This window comes from Myotis myotis, unplaced genomic scaffold, assembly GCF_014108235.1.
Source record: "Myotis myotis isolate mMyoMyo1 unplaced genomic scaffold, mMyoMyo1.p scaffold_m19_p_2, whole genome shotgun sequence".
NCBI classification, from domain to species: domain Eukaryota; kingdom Metazoa; phylum Chordata; class Mammalia; order Chiroptera; family Vespertilionidae; genus Myotis; species Myotis myotis.
In genome coordinates this window covers 11,437,259-11,464,727 of record NW_023416324.1, presented here as the reverse complement: position 1 = coordinate 11,464,727, position 27,469 = coordinate 11,437,259, and the positions used below count along the sequence as shown (strand labels likewise).

Genomic DNA, 27,469 nt, shown 5'->3' with positions numbered 1-27,469 from the left:
TTCTCTTCTGTCTACATCTACTTTACTTAATCTTTTTAAAAATTATATGTTTATTTTATTATTATTTTTTAAAATATATTTTTTATTGATTTCAGAGAGGAAGGGAGAGGGAGAGAGAGATAGAAACATCAATGATGAGAGAGAATCATTGATTGGCTGCCTCCTGCACACCCCCTACTGGGGATCAAGCCTGCAATCCGGGCATGTGCCCTTGACTGGAATCGAACCCAGGACCCTTCAGTCCGTAGGCTGATGCTCTATCCACTGAGCCAAACCAGCTAGGACTATATCTACTTTAGATGGGTGCCCTCTGGTCTCTCCTTCATCAGTCTTTCTTCCTCTTTTTGTTTTTAAACCCTCTTGGCCTCCCATCTCTATGTCTTCCCTGTCTGGAGTCTAGCTTGGGCCACCAAAGTCCATGCCCAACTCTACCTCATCAGGCCTTGGGGATATTTACATGTCTCCTAGTGGAGCATCTCATACACGCCCTCTGTGCCCACTAAGGATGGCTTCTGTTGGCACAACACAGCTTATCTTTATGCTAGAAGGCCCCCGAGGAGGAAAAATGAAGGGGCAGAGAACTCCAGGTTGCAAAAACATTTCGAAAGTTTAAGAAATTCTGGGATCCCCTGAGCCCAATCTCTATTTTACACAGAGAAACAGAGCCATGACCCCACATGATCACATATAAGCAAAGCACCTTCATACAGCCACAAGGAGAGGTATAAACTGAACCTTCACCTAAATGATAGAGAGGTATCTTTATTTGTGTGTGTGTGTGGGGGGGGGGGTAGGGAGGGTGGCAGGGTGGTGGGCCCTGGGAACAGTGGCTAGCTGGTCAAAGATACAACACACCTGCTCTGGCTGGGTGGCTTAGTTGATGAACCCATACACCAAAAGGTTTCGGGTTCGATTCCGGGTCAGGGTGAGTACGGGAGGCAACCGATTGATGTGTCTCTTTCACATTGATGTATCTCTTTCTCTCTCTCCCCCTTCCTCTCTCTCTCTCTTAAATCAATAAATAAATCCTTGGGTGAGGATTTTAAAAAAAGAAAAGAACAAGTACTGCACTCCTTTGAGGGCTGCACTGCCTGCTCCAGAGCACTCTCGCCCTTCTCGCTCCCTAAACAGTGAGGTCGGGGCTGGGCTCTGTGGTACCTGGGACTTCTCCAAGGTAACATGAAATCCTCTGCTCTTCAGCAAGCTTCATATTCTATTTATTGTGAGCTAGATATCAGGGATATTTAAAATGACAAATAAACTGAGGAACAAAAATAGATCCAGAGATATCGAACAGACCGTCAAACCTCAGAGCGGATGAGAGGGGTCAGAGATCAATCAAAGGACTTGTATGCATGCACATAAGCATAACCAATGGGCACAGACAGTAGGGGGGTGAGGGCATGTGCTGGGGGGTGGGAGTGGCCAGGGAGAGCTCAATGGGGGAAAAAGGAGACATACGTAATACTTTAAATAATAATTAAAAACAAAACAAAAAACCTGAATAAAAGAAAATGACAATGTTTCCATGTAAATGAATAATAATAGATACAATTGTATCCATCAATTACTATGAGCCTAGGATTGGGCTAAGTGCTTTGTATTTGTTTCCTTTTTTTTTTTACTATATCTTATTGATTTTTTTACAGAGAGGAAGGGAGAGGGATAGAGAGTTAGAAACATCGATAAGAGAGAAACATCGATCAGCTGCCTCCTGCACACCCCCTACTGGGGATGTGCCCGCAACCGAGGTACAGGCTCTTGACCGGAATTGAACCTGGGACCCTTCAGTCTGAAGGCATCAGCTCTATCCACTGAGCCAAACCGGCTAGGGCCTTTTTTTAAAAAAAAAAATAATAATATATTTATATTGATTTCAGAGAGGAAGGGAGAAAGAGAGAGAGAAACATCAATGATGAGAACCATTGATCAGCTGCCTCCTGCACGCCCCACACTGGGGATCAAGCCTGCAACCTGGGCACGTGCCCTGAATGGGAATAGAACCGTAACCTCCTGGTTCATAGATCGACACTCAACTACTGAGCCACGTCAGCTGGCATGTATCTGTTGTCTTATTTATCATGATAGGAGGTAGACTCTCCATTTTGCGGATGAGGAAACTGAGGCTTGAAGAGTTGATTTCTCTAAGGTCATACAAGTAAAAAATGGCAGGGCCGAGAATCAAACTCAGTAATTTGATTCCAACAGTTGTGCTCTTATTGTTCACCACTGCCAGTGTACTGAGAGTTAAGCTTCCATTGCCAAGGGAGTGAGGAAGGGCTGCCTGGAGGAGGTGAGGCCTGAGCCAAACTCTGAAGCAGGGACAGGAATTAGCCAATGGGCTGAGTGGAGAGAGGATAGTTTGGGCTTTTAAGTAGGAGCAGTCAGTATACAGGCCCCAGAACAAGGACCAAGGTGGCTGCAGCTCTGGATTTGAGGTGGAGCGTGCTAGGATGGAAGTAGAGTTCAGATCTTGAATTTAGCCTGGGTCCTGATGGCTATAGGGTGGGGAGCGTGAAAGGGGGTTGCTGTGGAGGCTCTCAGCGGGCAAACTCACAATATCGGCTGTGCTTGTTTTTTTTTGTTAATCCTCACCAGCGGATATTTTTCCATTATTTATTTATTTATTTTAGAGAGAGTGGAAGAGAGAGGGAAAGACGGAGAGAAACATCGATGTGAGAAAGACACATCAGTTGGTTGCCTCCTTATGCACCCTGACCAGGGCCAGGGAACCTGTAACCAAGGTAGGGACCCTTGACCGGAATCGAACCTGGGACCCTTCAGTCTGCAGGCTGACACTCTATCCACTAAGCCAAACCGGCTAGGGCTCAGCTTTGCTTGTCACCTGTGCCTCTGGTTGCTATGTTGAAGGTGATGTGGCAAATCAGATACCTTGGGTGTATCAGGATTTGCACGTAAGTTAGATAAATCACTTCTTCATATCAGTGAACCTGCTTATTTATTTGTAAATGGGATATAATAATACCTTAAAGAGTTGTTGAGGGGAACAAATTAATCAAAGCAAAATGTTTAGCAGAGTTGTAACCTGGCAAATAGTAGGTGTGTAGTAGATGTAACTGCCCTGTGTGAGAGGGGAGGTGCTGAGCAGGGCCATTCAAGGCCAGAGCGATATCTTTTTGACTTTTGCTCTCTATTAAGCCTCTCTGAATTGATTGCTTGGGACCAGAATCTTATCAAAGACTTTTACATTATTTTGTCCAAGGTTTATCCATTTTAAGAGAGATAATGCTTATAAAGTGCTCAGCAAAGACAGGGAACAGTAATCACCAGATGCTTGTACCTATGATTAAGTTAGAACATGTAGCCCTAACTGGTTTGGCTCAGTGGATAGAGCGTCAGCCTGTGGACTCAAGGGTCCCAGGTTCGATTCCAGTCAAGGGCATGTACCTTGGTTGCGGGCACATCCCCAGTAGGAGGTGTGCAGGAGGCAGCTGATCGATGTTTCTCTCTCATCGATGTTTCTAACTCTCTATCCCTTTCCCTTCCTCTGTAAAAAATCAATAAAATATATTTAAAAAAAGAACTAGTGCTCAGTAACTAGTTCAGAAAGGAATAAAAAATAAGCAATTGTCAGTCTGTTATCATCCTAGTGTAAACGAGAACCCAAATTCTTTCCCGGTACTATTTATTTCAGAGGACGATGTCAGAAGAACATGAAGGTTTTGATTGGGGCAGCCTGAGACCTGGGAACATGGAAGGAGAATCCTGGGAACTGAAGGACCAGTTGGGAATTTTCCCTGGAGGCAGTTAGAGAAGAGCAGCAAATCGTAGGTAATCAGGTACAGATCCAAATGGTTTAGGATTCCAGAGTATGAAGTAATTCCTGTCTTCCAGGCTGGAGAAGGGGGATGAGGCTTCCTTTTGGAACCCTCTCCAGAAAGATGTGGTGGTGGTGGGGTGGAGTGGTATCATCCTCTTCCAGGTGCTGGGAGAAATTTGGGGCTCAATTGGGAGAGATTAGTTAAGCACCCATTATGTGTAGAGCTTTATTTGAATTTTAAAACAATTGAAAAGGCCGGGCTGGTGTGGATCAGTGGTTGAGCATGGACTCGTAAACCAGGAGATTTGATTCCCGGTCAGGGCACATGCCAGGGTTGCAGGGGTCGATCCCCAGTTGGGGGCATGCAGGAGGCACGCAATGGATATTTCTCTCTCTTCCCCCTCCTTTCCTATCTGAAATCAATAAAAACATATTTAAAAAATTAAAAAGGAAGGCAGTGTTAAGCAGTATAGCAAGAGTCAGAACTGGACTCTAATTTTGTCAGTCACCTACACTCTCCATGTGATCCTGGGAAAGTCTCTTGTCCACCTGAGCTCTTGTGTGATGTTATTGAGCCTCTTGGAGCCTCAGAGCGTCTTCATTTGCAAAATAGGTATTACCTATTTCAGACGACTGTGTGAGATGATACATATGAAGTGCTCAGTGCCTGGTGACCATTATCACCTGACTGACTGCTTCGTGATTCCTGGGGTTCCTTTCCACTCTGTGGTGCTGTGCCTAGGACAAGACGCCTGCTGGGGGAGAGTGGGGGAAGGGGGTGGGGTGCTCTTGGTTGGTTCAGCTGGGGAGAAAAGGAGCTTATCAAAAAGGGTTACCCAGCCCCTACTGGTTTGGCTCAGTGGATAGAGCAACAGCCTGCGGACTCAAGGGTCCCAGGTTCGATTCCAGTCAAGGTCATGTACCTTGGTTGCGGGGCACATCCCCAGTAGGGGGTGTGCAGGAGGCAGCTGATTGTTTTTCTCTCATGGATGTTTCTAACTCTCTATCCCTCTTCCTTCCTCTCTGTAAAAAATCAATAAAATATATTTTTTTAAAAAAGTGTTACCCAGGCATAGGACACTGGGGAGCTGACCACTGGCTGCTGATCACAGGATGCCCTAGTCAGGCTTTGCAAGAATCCTTCCACGGAACCGGTAGTCAGGGCTTCTGATTAGATAAGGCAGGTTGGATCAGGTCCCAGGTAATTTGTGAGGAAGCAAGGTTCATCCAGATGAAAGAGGAATTCAGATCCAGAGTTTCCTGTCCTTTCCTGTCTGAGTGACCTCGGGCCAGTCACTTTTCCTTTCCCAGCCTCGGGGTGTTGGGGAAATGGGGCTCCTCACCCCACTCACCCATGAATGTATACGAGGGCGAAATGTCGACACAATGGACGGGAACTGCGTAGTTAAGGGCCGGCGAGGGCTATTTGCTATGCTCATAGGCGCACGCTGTGGGTTCCTATCCAGCGGTTTCACTCCGGTTAGGCGGTTCCTCCCACCGTAGCCGGTTTCTAGACTCACTGCCCCCGCCCCTGCGGGCAGGACTCTGCAGACCGTAGGCTCCAGGGCCGTTACCATTGTTCTTCGAGGCTGGGCGGCAGGAGAGGACTCTCGCAGACCAGACCTCGCCTCTGGTCTCTCCTTCCGCCCCGCATCCCGGCGGCCGCGAGCCTCGGAAGCCCCCCTCGCCGAGCTTTCCCGAGGAAGATTGTCAGCCCCAGAGCTCTCCCGAACGGCGCCGAAGACTCCCCCGAGTGTTTACGAAGAATCCCGACCGCTAGTAGTCTACGGAAAGAGCCGAAGGGGCCTCCCACCCTCGGCCTACCGAGCCATTCCGAGAAGGCCCGAAGTTTGCCGAGCGGCCGTCCTGCCGGACTGCTGGAGGCGGCCGTAGCGCCATGTTGGATGCTCTGCTCGTTGAGTGAAGAAAATCCGCCGGCATCGCTTGAGCCCCGCTACCGAGAAGGGCGCCGCTTCCCCCGGGGAGGGGGATAAAGACCCCCCGCCGCCGGCCCATGAGGATATTGCCGTGAAAGGTCCGGTCTCTTCGCCTCCTGCCCCCGCCGGGTCCGGCCCCCCCCCTGGGGTCGCGTTGTCACGGAGACCGGCAGCCGGTGGTGCTGGCCCGCGGGGCGGCTGCTGCTGCCGGCGGCGGCGGCGGCGGCGGCGGCGGCGGCGGGCGTGTGTGACCGGCCCCGGCCCCCTCCTTCTCCTCCTCCCAGCCTCCCCCTGGCCCCCCGCTCCCGCCGCCTCCCCGGGTCTGCCCCCATCCCGCCCCTCCGCCGCCCCCGGCCCCTGCACCCCGGCGCGCCTGGTCCCGCTCTGGGGGGGTTGGTGGCTTCGCTTTGCCATGAGTTTACCGCAGAAACCGGCTCTGAAATCAGGCTCAGCGGCTGCAGCAGGAACCGGACCCGGCACCGGAGCGGCGGCGGCGGCGGCAGCGGTACCGCCTCCTCACCCGGCGGCGGCAGCAGCAGCGGCGGCGGCGGTAGCGGCCCCTCCTCACCCGAACATCAGGGCCCTCCAGACCCAGGCGCCCCAACAGTATCCTTTTCACCTTTCTACCGGCCCTTCGGCTCCCTTCGCCGCAGAGCAGGGGGGCGGTGGCCGTTCCGGGGACCCTCCTGCCGGCTGCCACAGCCCAGCCGGGGAAAGGGGACGGCTCCTCTACCCCCTGCGCCGGGCTTGGCTGGAGCTTTTGGGGTGCCCCCGCAGCAGTACTGCGGGGGACCCCGGGATCTTCTGCGATTCGGTGGAACCGGCTCCACTCGGCCTTGCTTCTGCAGCCCTTCCCTTTCAGAGCAGGGGGAGCCTTGCCCCTTCTCGCCACTCCCCCCCTCCAGCCCCCCAGCCCTTTATTCGGCAGAATTTGCGGGTGCCTGGGATCAGCCCTGCAGGCAAGGCTGTGCTCTGATTGTTGTGAGGACTACACCCTCCTCCTCGCTTCCCTTCGCCTCCCCCTGCAGCGGGGCACGGTGGGCTGGCTCCCCGATTGTTGTTATTGATACATGTTAAACTTTATTGGTAAATTTCCTGTTTGAAACGAATCAGCTCATTTCTGAGGTAAGTTGGATTTAAAAATCTACGGTGAAATTGTACATTTCCTCCGGCTATTTTTTTTTTTTTTTTTAGCGATCGGGGGAGTTGTGGTTTTGTGGTGGAACGTGATCTAAGGAGGAAATGTTACACCGGACGCTTCCCTGTCTTTGACCTTTTTGAAAGGAAGAGGAAGTTAACTGACATTACCCTTCACCCCCCAAAGTCTCACTTCTTGGAAGACTTGTGTTATGCTGAATATTTCTAAAGGGCTGTAATTGACTTTTCCTAGGCCTGACGTCTAGAGGGGACCGGGGCTCCTGGTGTAAAGCCTAGTTATCGATTGTATCGAATTTCACGTTATTTTCGCGATTGCAGGGTTTTTGGACAGCTTTGGTGGCTAGATATTTTAGTAGAAAACTAGCCGGTGAGGGTAAAATGTCGAATTCATGAATTCCACGGAGATTTAGAAAGGTATTGCCTACCTGAGAATTAACATTTCATCATGCACTCCCGGGTCCGCTGAACTTGTGCAAGTCGATAAGTAGTCATTGGACGTTAGATGTGGCGTGTTTTTGTATTTGTCATCGTGTGTTTTGACGTGTGGAGTGAGTAGGGTGTTTGAGCAAATAAGAAACTAACCGCTGTGAGGTCCACAGATTATTTCACAGTGTAGTTTGATTCTTGTCTGTATCGATTACTTTGAGAAGGGAAAGTTACCTTCTCGAGTCATTTCAGGTCATCCTTTTCGTTTCTGTCAAGTGTCTTATTTAAATATTGTTAGTCCACATTGTTTTCAGTCCAGGCAATGTGTCTCAGAGTAAAGATAAATTCCATTCCAGTGTGATGTGTGTACTGATTTCATAATGTTTTTATTCTGTATGATTCTGTTCAATTAAGAATTGTTCACTGATGACAATGCTTAGTGATACCGTATGTTTGTGACTCATGGAAAACCTGGTTTTGATGAATATCCCTAGTCGTTTTCCTGTGGAGGAAAAAGGGTTGGCTAATTTGTGGAGTTCAGTGCTGGATCTCTTAAACGTATTTAATAGTTGTGAGTTTAAATTCCTTTATAATTTGCCTTTTTTGGGGGGGGGCTTGGGTAGGGTTGTAAGTTTCTATACAGTGCCACCAAGTAAATTATTTTTTAGTTGCATCTTTGAGCTGTTTTGGCAAGTAAACAAGTGAAAGGAAGTCCATAGTTTGTGTTCTTGATGTACCAAGTGATAAAAAGTAAGGAGTGCACAGTGCTTAGTGGATTTGGTGACATTATTTGGCTGTGACTTACATGTTTCAAGTAGGCTTTTTCTCTGTATTTTGCAAAGGAAGGACTTGAAAAAGCTTTGAGTTGATTGCAACATAAAAGTAGTTACTAATACTGCAGCAATTGTTAAAGAGGATAAATTTAAGGTGTAATTTCCAATGGTTGTATGTGACTTTAAGTTTTTACTTTGCCTTATGTCACTGAAGGCAAAATTAATTTTCTTCTTGATGTATTTCACAACCATATTATCTTCTGCTTGCTTTACACACTGAAAGGTTGCAATTGCTAAAATCTAAGTTTGTATAGTAAATGAAATATGTTATAGATTTCTTTAGGACATACCAATGGTGAAATGTTATCAATGGTGATGGGCATTTGGTTAAAAATGAATTAAAACAGAGCAATTTTGCTTGTGTACCCCGAGGGAGTGTGTTATGAACAGTCAATGGTCATCGTGTGATACGTTGATATACATTGAAACATCAAGACTGGTGTACAAACCTGGAGTTGCTCTTTGTATGGCTTAAAACATTTTATGTATTTACTAGAGGCTCTGTGCATGAATTTGTGCATGGGTGGGGCCCCTCAGCCTGGCGGGCGATCTGGGCAGATGTGGGCCGATTTGGGCTGGCTGGCCAGCGGGAGGGACTACGGGAGGTTGGCCAGTGCTGGAGGTTGGTTGTGGGAGTGCTCTGACCACCAGGGGGCAGCTCCTGCATTAGGCGCCTGCCCCTGGTGGTCAGTGCGTGTCATAGCAACTGGTCGTTTGGTTGACCGGTCCTAATGGTTGCTTAGGCTTTTGTGTGTGTGTGTGTGTGTGTGTGTGTGTGTGTGTGTGTGTGTATAGACTGATTTTTTTTTTTTTTGTATAGACTGATTTTTAGATAAGAGAAACATTGATTTGTTGTTCCACTTATTTATGCATTCACTGGTTGTCTTGTATGTGGCCTGACTGGGATTATATCCGCAACCTTGGCATATCTGGATGACACTCTAACCAACTGAGATGCCTTGGCCAGGGCATCTATGACTTGATTAAATCTCCAGTTCCTCAAACTATTCAAGTGTAGTTGTGTTTGAATTCAATAAGTTCAGCTAGTATTTTAAATTTGTAAAAATGCTAGAAAGGGATTCACATGACAAGGTGTCCTTTATTTGTACTTAGTGTTCAAGTGACAAATCAGGAATGAAGGGAAATATTAGCAATAATATTAGAAACTGGAACCTGCTTAAGGTAGGCATCAGTATTGCATGGAGGCCCATAAAGCCATTTCAGTTATGACTGCAAAGAGGCAAGGATGGGCAGGAGTGGTGGGGGGGTGGTGGTGAAAGAAGATAAACAGTGATATGAAAAATGCTAATAGCAAGGGAGAAATATGCTCCAAGTTTTCATAATGTAATCCAATATGAATAGTTTATGAAATTGGCACTTGAGAATACTTGCCTTGGGATATGATTACCCCAACTTCCCAGTCTGAGGTTCCAAGAGGCTCTGTTGAGAATTTTAAGAATGATTCTTAACCTTTTCTGGGTAACAAACAACTTTGATATTTTGATGAATGCTTATAGATACTCTCCAACAGAAAACTGTCCATGCACAGAAGACCTTTCTTACAATTTTAGGGTTTTTTTTTTTGTGCCCCCACTCTATTAAAAGCCTAGCCCTTTAGATGGAAATTGCTTACCCTTCTGATAAGTAAAGATAAATGAGTTTGAATTCAGGTGCCCAAATAGTTCTGACTTAATAGAACAATTTTGCAGTCTGTTATGAACACATAGTGTTCTCTCTATTTATATGGAAAGACTTCAGAGTGTAATTTTTTTCAGGGCTGCTGACACTTGTAGGGAGTCTAATTACTGTCTTGGGGCAGCCGGTTTGGTTAAGAAAATCAGGGCAGTGGGTTCTTTGAAGGAACTAAATTTGGTAAAGGCCTGTGGAGATCTGAAAATGACCTGTGTCCTTAGCTATTTTGTCTTAGATATGGATATATTAAAATAAATATTCCTGCGGGGCCAGTGTGGCTCAGTGGTTGAGCATCGACCCATGAACCAAGAGGTCACCTATTTGATTCCCAGTCAGGGCACATGCCTGAGTGTTGGGCTCATTCCCCAGTAGGGGGTGTGCAGAAGGCAGCCTATTGATATTTCTGTCTCATCTATGTTTCTATCTCTCTGCCCCTCTCCCTTCCTCTCTCTCTAAGATCAATAAAACATTAAAAAAAGACATTAAAATATTCTTTTGTTTTTAAATTTTTTTGGCATTGTAATTTTTTTAAAATGTTTTCAATGTTGATATTTCAGTTTTATCTTATGGGCTGAAGCCATTAGTGTTTGCTTTCTTCTTTTTTTCCTCTTTACCAAAGCTGAATCTGAGTAATATTAATAATAGTATCCATTTAATGAGTGCCTACTGTTCTAGGAGCCATACATTCATGATTTTAATTCTCACAAGAACCCTAATGAAGTAGGTACTGTATTTTACAGATGAAAAAGCTGAAGTTAAGCAACGTTTCTACTGCTGTCCATGCCATAAGTGGTGGTCTGCAGTTCAGACTGCTATATGACTGCCTCCAAAGCACATGAATGTCCTTTCTGCTGTGCCACACGACTCCTTACCAAGTCTGCATATGGGAATGGAGGAAGGATACTTTCCCATATTTGATAGCTGGGGGAAGGTCTGTAATACAGTTAGGAAGCTCTATGGAGTAATCTAGAATGCAGTGATACTGTGCCTTGTTTTAATTAGTTCATAGCCACATACTGCTAGGCAAGTAGATTATCTTTACTGAGCCTTAAAGCATAGTAATAAGCCTGCCACATTTGGTTTAGTGCATGTTTCTGCTTGTTCAGAAGTTAACAAGGCCTCCAGCAAAACACCATTTTAACTAGCAACTGGAACTCCGTAGCTCATATAGTGACCAGCAGCAGTCTGTCTACTCGTAAGCCCCACCATCAGCAAAGGTGGATCTGTGCTCCTAGTGAGCAGATTCTCTTTTAGGAAAGAGAGAAAACCTATGTAAGATAGAGATAACGAAGGAAGAAAGTTGTTCAAATGCCTGAGTCACTTAGGCTCTTGCCTCTTCTGCTGCTACTCCCTGTCCTAGGCTTATTCATCTTAAAGTGAGGTGTTTTCGGTCAAGTTGAGAATTTAAACTATGTTACTTTTCCACATTTGAGTTTCTGATAAGATTTTTACAAAAGGGTCTACTGCTAAAAAATGCTTGAAAACTGTTTTAATTCATTAAATAGGTTTGCCACATTTTAGCCATTTATATTGGAACTTCAATATACTAGTAAGTGGCAACATTTTTTTGTTGTTGTTGTTAATCCTCACCCAAGAATATTTTCCCCCTTGATTTTTTAGAAAGAATGAAAGGGAGAGGGAGAGACAGAGGGAAAACAGCAGTTGGTTGCCTCCTGCATGCGCCCCAACTAGGGTGTCTGCAACCCAAGGCATGTGCCCTTGACTGGAATCTAACCTGAGACCCTTCAGTATGCAGGCCAACTGAAGTGACAACCTAAGTGACAACTTTTATTCATTTATTCAGCATCTACTGTGTGCCAGACTAAGTGCTAGGTCTAAGGATTGAAAAGCTAAGATAAAATCTTTGCCCTCAGAGAACTTGGTCCAGACAGGTAAGGGGACAGAATATCATGAGGCAAGTACAATGATAACTGCTATAAGAGCCTGCTCTGGAATTTGGGCTTCCCAGAAGAAGTTAATACCTGAGCCAAAATAGGAGGATGCATAAGAATTACCTGAGGTTTACTTATCTTTCTCTGTCCTGCTGACTTTTCCCAATGTTTTTTATTTTTTTAAAAAATTGTATTATTTATTTATTTATTTATATTTTTTTGATTTCAGAGAGGAAGGGAGAGGGAGGGAGAGATAGAAACATCAATGATGAGAGAATCACTGATCGGCTGCCTCCTGCATGCCCCCTACTGGGGATCGAGCCCGCAAACCCAGGCATGTGCCCTTGACTGGAATCGAATCTGGGACCCTTCAGTCTGCAGGCTGACTCTCTATCCACTGAGCCTAACCGGTTAGGGCTGACTTTTCCCAGTTTCATTGCTGTTGCTGTTGCATAGGACTTTAGTAAATGAATGTCAGTCACGTTTCAGGTTTTTATTAGAAGCAGAAAAGCTAGAGGAGTTACCAGGGAACATGGCAATCAGAATAGTTGCTATAAATTCGAAGTCTCTTCTGCATTATAATCTGAGGAATTTGAGTCTGAGAAGATCCATATCAGATCTGACTGGTCCTTTCCTTGTCTCTTTTCCACTCATTTCATAATACCCCTTTGCCCTTCTGATATTAGACTTTGACTTGGAAAGAGTACCTGCTAGCCTTGAAATAAAGTAGATTTAGCTTGGTGTATTGAGAAGTATACCTGATTTGGAGTAAAAGAAATCTGGATTTGAGTTTGGCTCTCCCATTCTAATAGCTGTGTTACCTTGGGCAAGTCACGTAAGTGTTCTGGGTATCAGTTTTCCCTTCTCTAAAATGAAGAGGTTTATCACACGACACCCTTGAATTATAATGGCTTATGATTCTGAACATTGTAGTTTGAGGTTTGTTTTGTTCCTGCAAGTAGATGGGAAGGATTTGTAGAAACCTATTAATTGTTTCTAAGTCGGTTTGATGGTCAGTGATACTTTTCTTTGGTGTCTTACTGATATTAGAAGCATGCTAATTTAACATTTCATTCAACAAATTTTTATAGATGTTCTGCTTACTGTTTTAGGTGCTGAGGGAAGGCAACTAGTTTTTGGCTTACTAATGTTAGATTCAGCCAACAGTCTAAACACCTCTGTGACTTTAGTAGTGAAGATTTTGTAGTCTGTATTGGGCTGGCTTGAGACCATACAATAAGGTTGCCATGGTCAGTTGCTGGCTTGTTCTGGGTGATGATGGTATAGTTATTAGTTCATTATGAGGAATGAGGAAAATCAGGTTCTGGAATAAACTGTGATGAGACACCATCTATTTTTACTTTAGGAATAATACTTTGAACTAATATAATATGAAAACAACTATTTCCTGATTATTAGCCAGGCGCATGACTTCAAGCAGTGTATAAACTGCAGCTGAGATTTGCATCCATGAAATACTGCAGGATCCAAAGCTACTTTTTATTTTTGAATTCTCAAATGACTCCTAGTTCTTTGGCTTGCTGCCAGCCAGGAGTTTTTCACTCTCATGTAGTCTCAGCTTAAATTTGAGATAGTTTAAAGTATTTTAAGTACATTTGAAATTTGTTAGTTTTTATGACATTTAACAATTTTCTAATTGATTTTTTTTTTAAGGGGCAGAAAGGGAGGGAGAGACATCAGTTTGTTGTTCCAGTTATTTATGCATTCATCGGTTGATTCTTGTATGTGCTGTAACCAGGGATTGAATCTGCAACCTTGGTGTATGCAGACAGTGCTCTAACCAACTGAGCTACCCGGCCAGGGCTACAGTGTTTTTTGTTTTGTTTTTTAAATATATTTTATTGATTTTTTACAGAGAGGAAGGGAGAGGGAGAGTTAGAAACATCAATGAAAGAGAAACATTGATCAGCTGCCTCCTGCACACTCCCTACTGGGTATATGCCTGCAACCAAGGTACATGCCCTTGACCAGAATTGAACCTGGGACCCTTGAGTCCACAGACTGATGCTCTATCCACTGAGCCAAACCGTTTAGGGCTACAGTGTTTTAAAAAAATTTAATTTATTGGGGTAGCCTGGCTGGTGTGGTCCAATTGATTGAGCATTGTCCCGTGAACCCAGAGGTCACTGGTCAGGGCATATGCAGGGGTTGTGGCTCAATCCCCAGTATGGGGCATTCAGGAGGCAGATTTATATATATCTCTCTCCCTCTCTCTCTTTAAAATAAATAAGAACATTAAAAACATTATTGGGGTAGCAGTTAATAACATTATATAAATTTCAGGTGTACAACATCTGTATACTCTGTTGCAATGATTTTCAACTTGGTGTGCCACAAGAATTTTTAAAACATGCAATACCTGACTGTTTAGTCAGGAGCACTGACCTCTTTACCCTTAGACTGTCAAATAAAAAAATGACAGCAGCCAGCAAACACAACAAAAAGCCGTCTTGTGTGAATGAATAAAAATTATACCTATTTTTTTTTTTTTGGTCAGATTGGCAAAAAATATATTTTTTGGTGTGCTGCAGAATTTTAGTAATTAGTTTATGTGTGCCATAAGATGAAAAGGGTTGAAAATCACTGCTATATTGTGTGCTCACCACCCAAAGTCTAGTTTCCTTCCATTACTAAATATCTGTAGACTAGTATTTTTACATTGAGAATGGAAAGGACTGAATCTTAAAGATAGAGTGGAGGAATGTAAGAGCGAAAGAGTGTGGGAGAGGACTCCTTTTATGTAGGCCCTAGAAAATGACATATGAGAAACAATTTGAAATTAAAAAATTAAAATGAAGAGTTTAAGACTCTAGTCAGAGTTTGGAAGGGCAGAGGGGAGTAGATTGTAGTGAATGGGTCATCAGCAGAAAAAAGATTTGGCCTTTATATATGCATGGTATGTGCTGGGTTGTAAGGATCCTGATCCCTGTATCTGGAGTGGAGGATTCTTGTGGTAGAATACTCAAGGTAATGGATCCAGATTCTAGAGGGCTTTTAATCAATATAAGAAGGGAAGATTAGACTTCAAGCCATTACATTTTTTAACAGCGTTATTGAGGCAAAATTCACATACCACACAAGCCACCCATTTAGTGTGTACAAATTTAGTGTGTTTGAGTATATTCACAGAATTGTGCATCCATCACCACAATCAATTTTAGAACATTTTCATCACTTTACCCAAAGAACCTATTCGACTTTCCATTTCCTCCAGTTCTTTTTGCTCTAGAAAGTACTAATATACTTTCTGCCTCTATAGATTTATTTATTCTGAACATCCTATATAATAAAACCCTCATATGCAAATTGACTGAACAGTGGAATGACCAGTGGAACGACCGGTCGCTATGGTGTGCACTGCCCCCGTGAGAGGGGGGTGACCAGCGGCAGCGATTGCAGGGGGGTAGGGTAGTCGGGCATCCCCTGAGGGCGCAGGCCGGACTGAGACCCGCCGCCCCCCCCCCCCGCCCCCCGCATGAATTTTCTGCACCGGGCCTCTAGTTTTATCTAAGTGGAATAGTATGTAGTCTTTTTGTCACTAGTTTCTATCACTTTGCATAATATTTTTGAGGTTCATATGTAGTAATGTGTTTTAGTATTACTTTAAAAAATATATTTTAGCCAAACTGGTTTGGCTCAGTGGATAGAGTGTTGGCCTGCTGACTGAAAGGTCCCAAGTTCGATTCCGGTCAAGGGCATGTATCTTGGTTGCGGGCACATCCCCAGTAGGAGGTGTGCAGGAGGCAGCTGGTTGATGTTTCTCTCTCATCGATGTTTCTAATTCTCTATTCCTCTCCTTTCCTCTCTGTAAAAAATCAATAAAAATATATTAAAAAAATAAAAAATATATTTTAATTGATTTTTTTTAGTGAGAGAGGAAGGGAGAGGGAGAGGGAAACATCAATGTGGGACCGGAACATTGATCAGTTGACTCCTGCACACTCCCTACTGGGGATGGAGCCCCCAACCCGGGCCTGTGCCCTGATCCAGAATCAAACCAGCAACCTTTTGGTGCATGGGACGACACCCAACCAACTGAACCGTACCTGCCAGGGCTACTTTTTTTCTTAATTGTTGAATAATATTCTAAGTATCACGTTTTTTTGTTTTTGTTTTTTTTTATATTTTATTGATTTTTTACAGAGAGGAAGGGAGAGAGATAGAGAGTTAAAAACATCGATGAGAGAGAAACATCGATCAGCTGCCTCCTGCACACCTCCCACTGGGGATGTGCCTGCAACCCAGGTACATGCCCTTGACCGGAATTGAACCCGGGACCCTCCAGTCCGCAGGCCAATGCTCTATCCACTGAGCCAAACCAGCTTCGGCTGTATCACGTTTTTTTGTTTTTTGTCTTTTTTTATTCATCAGTTTCTGGTCATTTAGGTTGTTCAAACTTTTTTTTTTTTTTTTTTAGCTTTTTCTTTAAACATATATTTTTTAAATCTTTTTCCCTTTATTAAGATATTACAAATGTGTCCTTATCCCCCCAATGTCCTCTCATCCCCCCAATCCTGCCCTTACCCTAACCCCTGTTGTCCACATCCATCGTTTATGCTTATATGCATGCATACAAGTCCTTTGGTTGATCTCTCCCCCTCATCCCCACCCTCCCCTACCTTCCCTCTGAGTTTTGAGCATCTGATCGCTGCTTCTCTGTCTCTACACCTGTTTTTGTTCATCGGTTTATGTTGTTCATTATAATCCACAAATGAGTGAGAGCATGTGATACTTATCTTTCTCTGACTGACTTATTTGTCTGACTGACTTAGCATAATGCTCTCCAGCTCCATCCACGCTGTTGCAAATGGTAGGAGTTCCTTCCTTTTTTACAGCAGCATAGTATTACATTGTGTAGATGTGCCAAAGTTTTTTAATCCATTCATCTGCTATGGACACTTAGGCTGATTCCAGGTCTTAGCTATTGTAAATTGTGCTGCTATGAACATAGGGATGTGTATATCCTTTCTGATTGGTGATTCTGGTTTCTTGGGATATATTCCTAGAAGTGGGATCACTGGGTCAAATGGAAGTTCCATTTTTAGTTTTTTGAGGAAACTCCATAAGGTTGTTCGAACTTTTGACTTATGAATAATTATGCTATGAATGTTTCTGTGTGGATGTATGTTTTTTTCTCTTGGATATATATATAGTACAGTTGCCGGGTTTTATGAGGTAACTCAGTGTTTAACATTTTGGGGAACTGCCAAACTGTTTTTCAAAGTCACTGCCACCATTTTACTTTTTTACCATTTTATATTTCTACCAGCATTATATGAGGGTCCAACACTTGTTACCTGTCTTTTTGAGTATAGGCCATCCTAATGGATGTGAAGAGATATCTGACTGTGGTTTTGACTTGCTTTTCCTTGATGGCTAATGATGTTGAACATCTTTTTGGGTTCTTATTGGGCATTTGTCTTTGTAGAAATGTCTGTTCAAATCCTTTGTCAAATTTTTAATTGGGTTGTCTTTTTGTTACTAAGTTTTAAGAGTGCTCTATATATTTTTCTGTATACAAGTCCCTTATCAGATATGACATTTGCAAATATTTTCTCCCATTCAGTGGGTTGTCTTTTTACTTCTTGATAAGAGTCCTTTGAAGCACAAGTTTTTAGTTTTGATAAAGTCTAATTTGTCTTTCTTTTGTCACTTGTGCCTCTGTATTGTGTCTAAGAAGGCTTTACCTAATCCAGGGTTACAAAGATTTGCTCCTTTGTTTTCTTCTAAGGGTTTTATAATTTTAGCTCTTACATTTAGGTCTTCGATCTATTTTGAGTTAATTTTTGTATATGATGCAAAATAGGGATTCAAGTTTATTCTTTTGTATGTGAATATCCAGTTACCTCAGTATATTTTGTTGAAAAGACTATTTCCTTATATTGAACTAGTGGCCTGGTGCACGGATTCGTGCACATTGAAAATAAATTAATTAGAAAAAATATTTTAATATTGCTATTCGTCCTTTCTCTATAATAGAAATGTCAACCAAATTCACTATCGGCAATGACATCGAAATACGCGTGCGATTGGCGCCAGTGAGAGCTTTATATGTATCGTGCATATGTGTGTCAGCTTAGCCTTTTATATATATAGAATAAACTTGCTTAATTATACCTGCTTTCTGATTTAGCTAAACTTTTTCCAGCCTAGTGAAGCAACCCAACTTCTCTTTCAGGTAATTGTCAGCAACACAGCAGTAAATATCAACATGAAGCAGATTATATTGTAGATCATGCAGGGAGAACAAAGGGTAAAATATTTAACTGCAGCAATGTTTCACTATATTTTTCCCAGTGAGAAAACCTGGAGTCATTTTCAAGGTCCACCATTTCTTATTTCTTTTCAGTCGGGTCAAGTTTCTAAACTTTCTAAATCCATTTTCTGGCTAATGAAAAGAAAATAGGATTCTGCCGAGTCTCCTATCTACCTGCTCCAGGACTTCTGTGAGGATCAAATGAGATGAGGCATAGGAAAATGCTTCACAGACATTTGGTTAAAGTGTAAAATGTTTGCACCTGGCTATAAAGCAAGTTGTGTTCCTGGGCTGAAGAAACTCCAAGTAGGCTAGTTGCTAGGGAGAGGAAGCCGGGCATTGCTATGTGACGTCATTACCTGGTGCCCACAGTGACCATTTCTGGGCTGGGCTGGGCTGGGCTGGGCTGTGGGCCGCATTTTGTGCCATGGGGTCTCAGCAGCGTCAGCTGTGATTTGATGGGCTGTCGCTCTGGGGTGGTGGTGGGGCCTGTGTCCCACTTGGGGAAAGCCAAGTGTTGCTTTGTCAGTGCCAGGTCTGCACGGTGCCATTTCTTTGTAAATGGCCAGAGCGTGTCACGGCAGCTCCTGTGTTGAGCATCTGTCCCCTGGTGGTCAGTGCGTGTCATAGCAACCAGTCAGATGGTCAGAGGGACACTTAGCACATTAGCCTTTTATATATACAGATTATTTTGGCACCTTATCAGAAATCAACTGCTTTTTTTTTGTTTTTTGTTTCTTATTTATTGGTAAACTGACATGATAAAAACAGTATTTTTGAAGATTTATTTGGTTGAGGTGTGCAAGTTGAAATAAGGAACAGGAAAGATTTGGAGTTGGAAAGGCATCACAGAACTAACTATATGTAAGGTTTTATATCCATTAAGTGCTTAAGATGGAGTAAGGTGTGCTATTTGTAAAATATGGTCTTTTGCCGTAGCCAGTTTGGCTCAGTGGATAGAGTGTCAGCCTGTGGACTGAAGGGTCACGGGTTTGATTCCCGTCAACAGCACGTACCTCAGTTGCAGGCACGTGTGGGAGGCAACCAATCAATGTTTCTCTCTCTCTGTCTCTTCCCTTCCCTTCCACTTTCTCTAACAATCAATGGAAAATCCTCACAACAAAAAGCATAAAATATGGTCTATTGACTTTGACCATAACTACATTTTGCGTAATGCCTGGAAAATAGGAGAGCTACTCAAGAGATTTTGACTGTTTTTGTTATTAAGGTAAATTCCTATTAGTCAGTGACAGTTTTGTAAAAAATAAAGTATGGGCATTTGACTATTTGTTGTTCTGTGAAGAATTGAAATTGTGAGCAAGTTATAAATTCTTGGGTTATAATATTTCACATAGAATGTTACTTCTGTCCTAAAGCATTTATATAATTTTCAAATTAAATTTGATTTTTTGCTCATTAGGTTATACCCTTGGGCTATTCTGTTGTATTATAAAGAAACAAAATCAAGATATATTGCTGACCTCTGTCTAACAGGATTCTTTTTGCTATTTATGAAAGGACCGCATTAAAGAAGTCTTTTTATAATCTTTCAGGTCTAATAAAAAGGATTTATTTGCTTTGGGTGAAGATTTTCCACACATCAAAAAATCTCTTTAAAATACTTAAAATATTACAGTATTGGAATATGGTTGCAGAGTTTTAAAGATTATATCCATTTTTTGTTTTATAAATTATGCATATCTTTAGCTTAGCTCTTACTAAATATGCAAAAAAAGTGGGTCTTAATTAACCTTTGTAGAATTTTAATGACATTAAGTACCTGATTAATATTGTTGAGTCTTTGAGGCTGTTATATCATATTAAGCTCATACGCTCATTATTACACTGTTGATCTTTTTTTTAGAAATATTAGAATTTGGAACCAGTCCAACTTCCTGAGGTAACTGCTGTTTCAAAAGCAGACAGCAGAGTACTTGACCTTAGCTTATTTCTTTTATATTGTGACTGGGTGACTGTACTTGAATATGGTACATGTTAGGTAAGTCAGTGATTTCATTCTTGACCTTCTTTAAAAAATCATAAAAAAATCCCAGCTGATAGTGTGCATTAGATTATTTCCCCTTTACGTTGTTTAGGGGATTGCCTGGCCCCTCCTCCAGGGGCGTTTGTTTTCAAGGCTGAAGGAGGTAGAGGTGACTTGCCTAAACACCAGGTTTATTACAATTCAAACTGATTTGAGGTCTTGAATAGCAGTGTCCATTTGACCTACTAGGAGGGTGACCGTAGGTTCCCTTCTGTTACGGTCCTGTTTGCATGGTATATTATATAGTTACTGTAACTAGTAAACATTATATAGCTTAGAAAATTTCTACTATTTATGCTATTCTACTAAAATAGTGTTTTGTGAAGCATCAAAACACTTTATAATCTTTGGCCAAATAATTTATGTTTGATCATGTCAGCTATAAAGGTCTTTGACATTAGCATATGAACTACATAGGAGCAAAGTATTATCAGCCACCTTTAAATAAAAAACATTTATTTGAACTAATTTTAAACTTACAGGTAACTTGCAAATACTAGGAAGAGTTCCCTTTTATCCATTACTTCCTTCCCCTAATATTAAATCGTCCATAATTATAGTACAATTATCAAGAATAGGAAATTAACATAGATACAATATTATCAACTAAGATTTTTATCAATTTTTCCACTGTCCTACTTCTGTTCAAGGTTCCCACACATTGCATTTAGTTATTTTAAAAATATATATATTTGTATTGATTTCAGAGAGGAAGAGGGAGAAAGAGAGAAAGAAAAACATCAATGATGAGAGAAAATCATTGATTGGCTGCCTCCTGCATGCCCCACACTGAGGGTCAAGCCTGCAGCCCGGGCATTTGCCCTGACCTGGAATCGAATTGTGCGAACCCCTGGTTCATAGGTCGATGCTCAACCACTGAGCCATGTTGGCTGGGCGTTTTATGATATTCTTAATGCATTTTCTTTTCTTTAGCTTTATTGTAAGACTATGGTATATAACATACAGAATATGTGTTAAGGTTTCTGGCCAACAGTAGACAATGAGTAGTTAAGTTTTTGGGAAGTCAAAAGTTATATTTGGATTCTCTGAACGGGGTTAGTGCCCCTAACCTCTGTGTTGTTCAAGGGTTAACTATATATTTATATATTGTGTAAGTGTATATATATTTGTACATATTATGTATGTATCTATATATCTATCTATATCTCCTGGCTAGTTCACTAGGAATTTCAAATAATTAGGTTAATTTGACTGCTTTTGAAATGAAAGGGGAAGTTATTTAGGTGTAATGCTTACATGAGCCATTGTATATGAAATAGAAAGCAGTAAGGAGGAGTTTTTCAGGTCCATCCTGCATTAGAAATCACAAATATAAAAAATATATTTGTATGGGATTTTTCATATGACAGAAGGATTTTTAAAGATGAAACACTTCAGTTTTGGGAAATGAAACTGAGTTGAAAATACTAAAAACCAGAATAAGAGAAGGTAATTTCATTGAGTTTCAGGTTGCTTGACCTCTTTGGCTTTTTCATAAAAGATTAGCAATTCATATTTTATTTGCTTGTTTTCAGATTCTTTCTCTGTGATTTACATAGTTAACATCATTGTGTGATTTTTTTTAAAGCCCTTATTTGTTTTTCTTATTGAAAGCACTTTTTTCCTGTGTCTGAGCATGTACTAGCAGAACATTAGTAGTCTATGAAGAGACTTGGGTTATTGTAATCAATCAAAGGCACATTCCTAGTTGCAAGAATGGTTTTTGACTTTTTTTTTAAGGCACTTACATTATTTCTGCTTTGAGAAAAGAGATTGTTCACTGTACTTTAGGAGCAGGTAGCTAAGTTCGATGCTTTTTAACCCTTAACTAAGAAAAATGGGGCTTGCTGACAATAAATGGTTTTACAGGCTGTGAAACCGACCAGCATGTTCATCAATGTCAACAATAGTAGCTGTTTTTTGATGGTTTTTCTGTTGTTCAAAGTGTAGTGAAACTGCTTCTCACAAATGGCTTCACCTGCTGACTCATCTCCCAGCCCCTAAACAACTATAGTATCCAGCATTATTTAATGCTAGGATTGAGAATAAAAAGAACGAGTCTTAGAATGTGAGGGTTAGAATGGATCATGGAAATCCTTTAACTCAGCTATCAAAAAATATCATTGTTGGCAGATGCTATAATTGATGAGACTAGTGATACTACTGTTTAGAATGCTACTATAATCTTCTGAATGATCAAGGATTTTTTTTCTATATACAAATCCTTAAGATGTACTTTTTTAGCTTTCCTTAAAAAATAAAACATTCTGAAGAGTGGCTGTAAGTGAAGTACAAGGGCAACACACATTTAATGCTTGCTATTTAGTGCAGGAGGACTGTGGGAAGAAGTAGAAACACTGGCATTGTCCCTGAAAATTTTCCAATCTAATTAGAAAATAGATATGAAAAGTGTGGAACATTTAGGAGTGCAGTTACTAATAAGTGTATAATCTAATCACCTGATACTGACATTGTGAAGGATGCTTCTGTTAATTTATGTGGGCTCTTGAGCAGTGGTTTAGACTTTTGATGCAAAAAAGTCACTTGCAGAAATGAAAACTCCCCGTAGGTTTTAGTTCTGTAGGATGGAAACTACACTCCAGGAAACTGATGGTCATATTCCACAGACAATGCAGTAAAAACCACTGACTTAAAACAGCAGTTCTCAGGTTTTTTTAAATCTCAGGAATCCTTTATACTATTAAAATGTATTGAGAACCTTACAGAGCTCTTGTTATATAGGCTGCCTCTGTTGATATTTACAGTACTAGATGTTAAAAATTTTAAAAATATTCACTTGATTAAATAACTTACCCAAAACAAAAAGTTATCGAGAAGAGTGTTATGATTTTAATTTTTGTAAATCTCTTTAGTGTCTAACTTAAGAGAATATAATTGGATTCTCATATCTGTTTATACATTCATTCTGCTGTACATTTTTTTGGAAATAATATGGTCTTACTCAGATACATTGTAGGGAAGGGGAGCAGTTTTTTAAAGTTTTTCTTATATAATTGTCGTTATTCGCTGTTATTATACCAAAACTTGACAAGTGGTTTTTCTTAAAGGTAGTTTCAATTTGGAACCTGAAACCATATCCATGAACATTTCATGCACTTAATCTGTTGGTCTCTGTTGCACATTAAAAAAAAAATTGAAGTATAATTGACTTATAACTGTTTCAGGTGTACACCGTGATTCAATATTTTTATATATTGGGAAAGGTCCACCACAGTGAGTCTAGTTAACATCTGCCACTGTACATTACACCCCATGACTTACTTATTTTATAAATGGAAGCTGTACCTTTTGACCATCTTTACCCATTTTGTATTACCCTCCCTCCCCCATGTGTTGAACTTTCAACGGATCTTTTACCTATGCATGATTTTCTAATATGACCCAGTCATTTGGAAATATGGTTCACTAAGTTATGCATATTTTTCACATGTTGATATATTTCAGGATACAGTTATAAATTTAATATTATAAAGTTAATATCACTACTGATCTCATACGAGAAAGTCTTTTGGGAAGTTCTTGAGCTCATGGTGATAGGCACTAGTTAACCCTTTGAGTGCCAACCCAAATCCTAGGAACTATGCTAAAATTGCCAAGGCATTTTTGCTGATTTTATAGCAGTTTAGGAAAAAAATTATGAAAATTAGGCAGATAAATGCCAGTGGTCAATTTTAAAACTACAAACATTCGGCATCATAAGTAATCTGCATTTAGGTGCCATCTGTCAATAAAGAGTGAACTACTAGCATCTAATAGTGACACTGCAGGAGGAGCGCGATAGCACTCCTGGCACTTTTGGCAAAAGACAGGAGGAGCACAATAGTGCTCCCGGGCACTCTAGGGGTTAACTGTGACTTGTGAAGGCTGGAAAGGTGATTGAAGTTGCATTTCTAGGAACTAGTCTTGGGTTAGAGGAAAATGGACTTAATTTTTATAAAGAAGCTCCATGTTGAAGGCCTTGAAAAGGGGGCATTTTATTCTGCTTCATTTTTCTAGTGTTTGATTAATTCTAAGGGGGTACATAACCTGAAGTAGGTGGCCTTTTCAAATAAATTTATTAACCCAAAGAAATTTCTGTGGTGGATTGTGTAGGTGTACTTTTGAGTATGGCTGTCCTTTCTAAGTGCTTGGCTCACTGTCATAGATCTAGGAGTCTCTAGAACTGCTTTCTGAGTCTTTTAATAATACACCCATCTTCCATTCTGAAGATTGCCTTCACAAATATCCTATCAGAGTGCTGGGTCAGTTTTTCCCCATGGAATTGCTTTCACTTCTTCCCCAGGCTTTGCTACTGTCTTCCTTTTTTTTGAACTTACTGGTAAGTCTTTTACTAAACCATTATCAAGGGTAGACAGAGACTAAAATGAATCTCTTCTCCTAAGCATGTTGGCTAAGACAGTTTGACCTAGGATTTTACTTCTTAGGCCTCTAGGTCAGTGGTCAGCAAACTGCGGCTCACGAGCCACATGCAGCTCTTTGGCCCCTTGAGTGTGGCTCTTCCACAAAATACCATGTGCGGGCGCGCACGTACAGTGCGATCGAAACTTCGTGGCCCATGCGCAGAAGTCGGTTTTCGGCCTGGGCGAGTCTATTTTGAAGAAGTGGCGTTAGAAGAAGTGGGGGGTGTCGGTCAGTCGGGCGACGAGAGATGCAGTGTAGGCGGGCCGTGGGATACGCAGCGCGGGGGAGGCACGCGTGATTCATGCACAAGTTGAGTGAGCCAGTCAGTCAGCAGTCTCATCGTGCAGTGGTTAGTGCTAGTCGCGTCCTCAAATCGCACGCGGGTGACAAAAGTACCTACTCGAAGCATAAAGTTACCTGTATTTTTCCAACCAGCTGTAAATCCTACAGGTATTTTTGTCATTAATTTAAGAATTGTAATTCTTTTGTGTTGGTGGCTTTATTATTATAAAATGAGGACGTTTTTAGCAAAGACCAGCTTAGGATTACCCAAATCTTACCTAATAATAGACAAATATGTAAATTGACTGTACCTTGCTATGCTAACCAGCCAATCAGGAGAGTATGCAAATTAACCCAACAAAGATGGCGGTTAATTTGCATACGTAGGCTCCAAGCAGTGGAGCGAAGCCTGACAGCCCCGGGGCCGGAGCAGCAAAACCTGACGACTCCGGGGCCAGCTCTGGCCAGAGCCCGGCCAGAGCAAAGGCCTGGGTCCTGGGTGCCAGAGGCAAACCAGTGACAGCAGCCAAGGGAAGGGAAGGCCTATTGCACGAATCTCTTCGTGCAACAGGCCTCTAGTTAAGTTAATAACAATGTACCTGCCTATATAGTTTAAGTTTAAAAAATTAGATTCTCAAAAGAAATTTCAGTCGTTGTATACTGTTGATATTTGGTTCTGTTGACTAATGAGTTTGCCAACCACTGCTCTAGGCAATGTAACAGAAACTAGACTGTTGTTATATTAAATTTTGTTAATATTCTAAGAGATTGCTTCAACATATATCCAAGGATATTTGGAAGTCAGCTTTTTTTTTTTCTCTTATACCATCTGCTTTTACAGAATTGTACTTCAAAAGTTGGCATTCAAATAAAATTCTAATGGGTGTCATGTTATCTGTATATATAAAAGGCTAATATGCTAAGTGTCCCACTGTCCAACCAGTCGCTATGATGCACGCTGACCACCAAGGGGCAGACGCTCAACGCAGGAGCTGTCGAGCTGCAGTGACTTGGCAGCAGCAGTTCTCAGGTGAGACACCCTGAAACCTGAGAGGAAGGAGCCTGATTCCTTGCAGGGCTGCGCGATTCCACCTTCGGCCGTGGGTTATGTTGTTGCTAGGGCACTGTAGGTCCCGAATCAGGTTTACTGCACACTTGCGTTTGCGTTCCACACCCTGTATGACAGCAACTTTGCAAAGTGCCCTCTTGCACTCTGGGACCCCTCGGGAGATGTCAGAGGGCCAGTTTCGGCCTGATCCCTGCAGGCCAGGCCAAGGGATCCCACCTACTGGAGGGACCCCTCTCACTCCGCAGATACTGGGGAAGGACCGCTGGAGGTTGGCTCCAGGGTGTGTCCAGCCCGTCTCGCCCAGTCCCGCCTCACCGGCCACCTTCTAATTAATTTCCTTTCAATGTGCACGAATCCGTGCACTGGGCCACTAGTCATTTATAATAGCAAACTTTTTGAAATATGCTAAAGGCCTAGTAATAGGGTTCTGGGAAATTATGGGCTGTATGTGCATTGAAGTACAATATAACCTTTTAAAAATGTTGCAAAACACTGACATTAAAAAAGTTCACATTTGGCCCTAACTGGTTTGGCTCAGTGGATAGAGCATCAGCCTGCAGACTGAAGGGTCCCGGGTTCGATTCCAGTCAAGGGCATGTACCTTGGTTGCGCGGCACATCCCCAGTGGGAGGTGTGCAGGAGGCAGCTGATTGATGTGTCTCTCTCATTGATGTTTCTAACTCTCTATCCCTCTCTCTTTCTCTCTGTAAAAAAACAATAAAATATATTAAAAAAACAGTTCACATTTATTCTATGGAAACTAGTTAATAGCATGCATGATCAAATTTTTTTTTTAAAATATATTTTATTGAATTTTTACAGAGAAGAAGGGAGAGGGATAGAGAGTTAGAAACATCGACGAGAGAGATCGATCAGCTGCCTCCTGCATGTCCCCCAGTAGGGATGTGCCCGCAACCAAGGTACATGCCCTTGACCGGAATTGAACCTGGGACCCTTGAGTCTGCAGGCCGACGCTCTATCCACTGAGCCAAACCGGTTCGGCGATCAAATTTTATTTTATTTATTTTTTAAAAATTAATTTCTATTGGTTTCAGAGAGGAAGGGAGAGGGAGAGAGAGAGAAATATCAACGATGAGAGAGAATCACTAATCGGCTGCCTTCTTTTTGCACAGCCCCTACTGGGGTTTGAGCCCTCAACCCTGGCATGTGCCCTTGACTGGAATCAAATCTGGGACCTTTCAGTCACAGGCCGACACTCTATCCACTGAGCCAAACTGGCTAGGGTGATCAAATTTTATTTTAAAAAATATGTAGAAAAAGTGCTTGGTTATACAACAGTGTTCATAGGGTTATCACTGGTTGCTGGTGAGAATGGGTGATATTCTGTTTTTTTTTTCTGTGCTGAGTGATTTTGTTTATTTCCATTAATCGTGTATCACTTTAATAATCAGAAAAATAAAGCTGTTTCTATTTTGTGAAATGAAACTGCTGAAATGTGACTCTGCAAGCTCTTCATCAAAGACAAATTTAAGTTATAGTCATTTGAAGAGAGTGAAGAGTTAAAATACATTTGTAAATTTTCAACGGACTCAAGGGAGAGAGGGCATTTTTGGGGGGTTAACTATTAGTTAAGTAAAAATTTAACTGATTATGAATTAATCTTTGTTTTACTATTATGTCAATACTAGTGCCGAA

General features: G+C 41.9%; 1 protein-coding gene across 14 annotated transcripts in view; it reads left to right on the top strand.

Annotated features, from left to right (window-relative positions):
• Window positions 1–6,053: 6,053 nt before the first annotated feature.
• The window catches only part of EIF4G3 (eukaryotic translation initiation factor 4 gamma 3), a 293,349-nt gene continuing 271,933 nt past the window's right edge, over window positions 6,054–27,469 (top strand). For 10 of the 14 annotated variants that reach the window (XM_036352015.1, XM_036352013.1, XM_036352012.1 and 7 more), the window contains exon 1: window positions 6,063–6,324. In XM_036352015.1, coding sequence (XP_036207908.1) covers window positions 6,131–6,324 — 194 coding nt within the window. In that variant the 5' untranslated portion in view covers window positions 6,063–6,130. Of the gene's footprint in view, window positions 6,325–27,469 lie in introns of all 14 variants that reach the window. The other 4 variants (XM_036352016.1, XM_036352014.1, XM_036352018.1 and 1 more) reach the window with 3 other exon arrangements.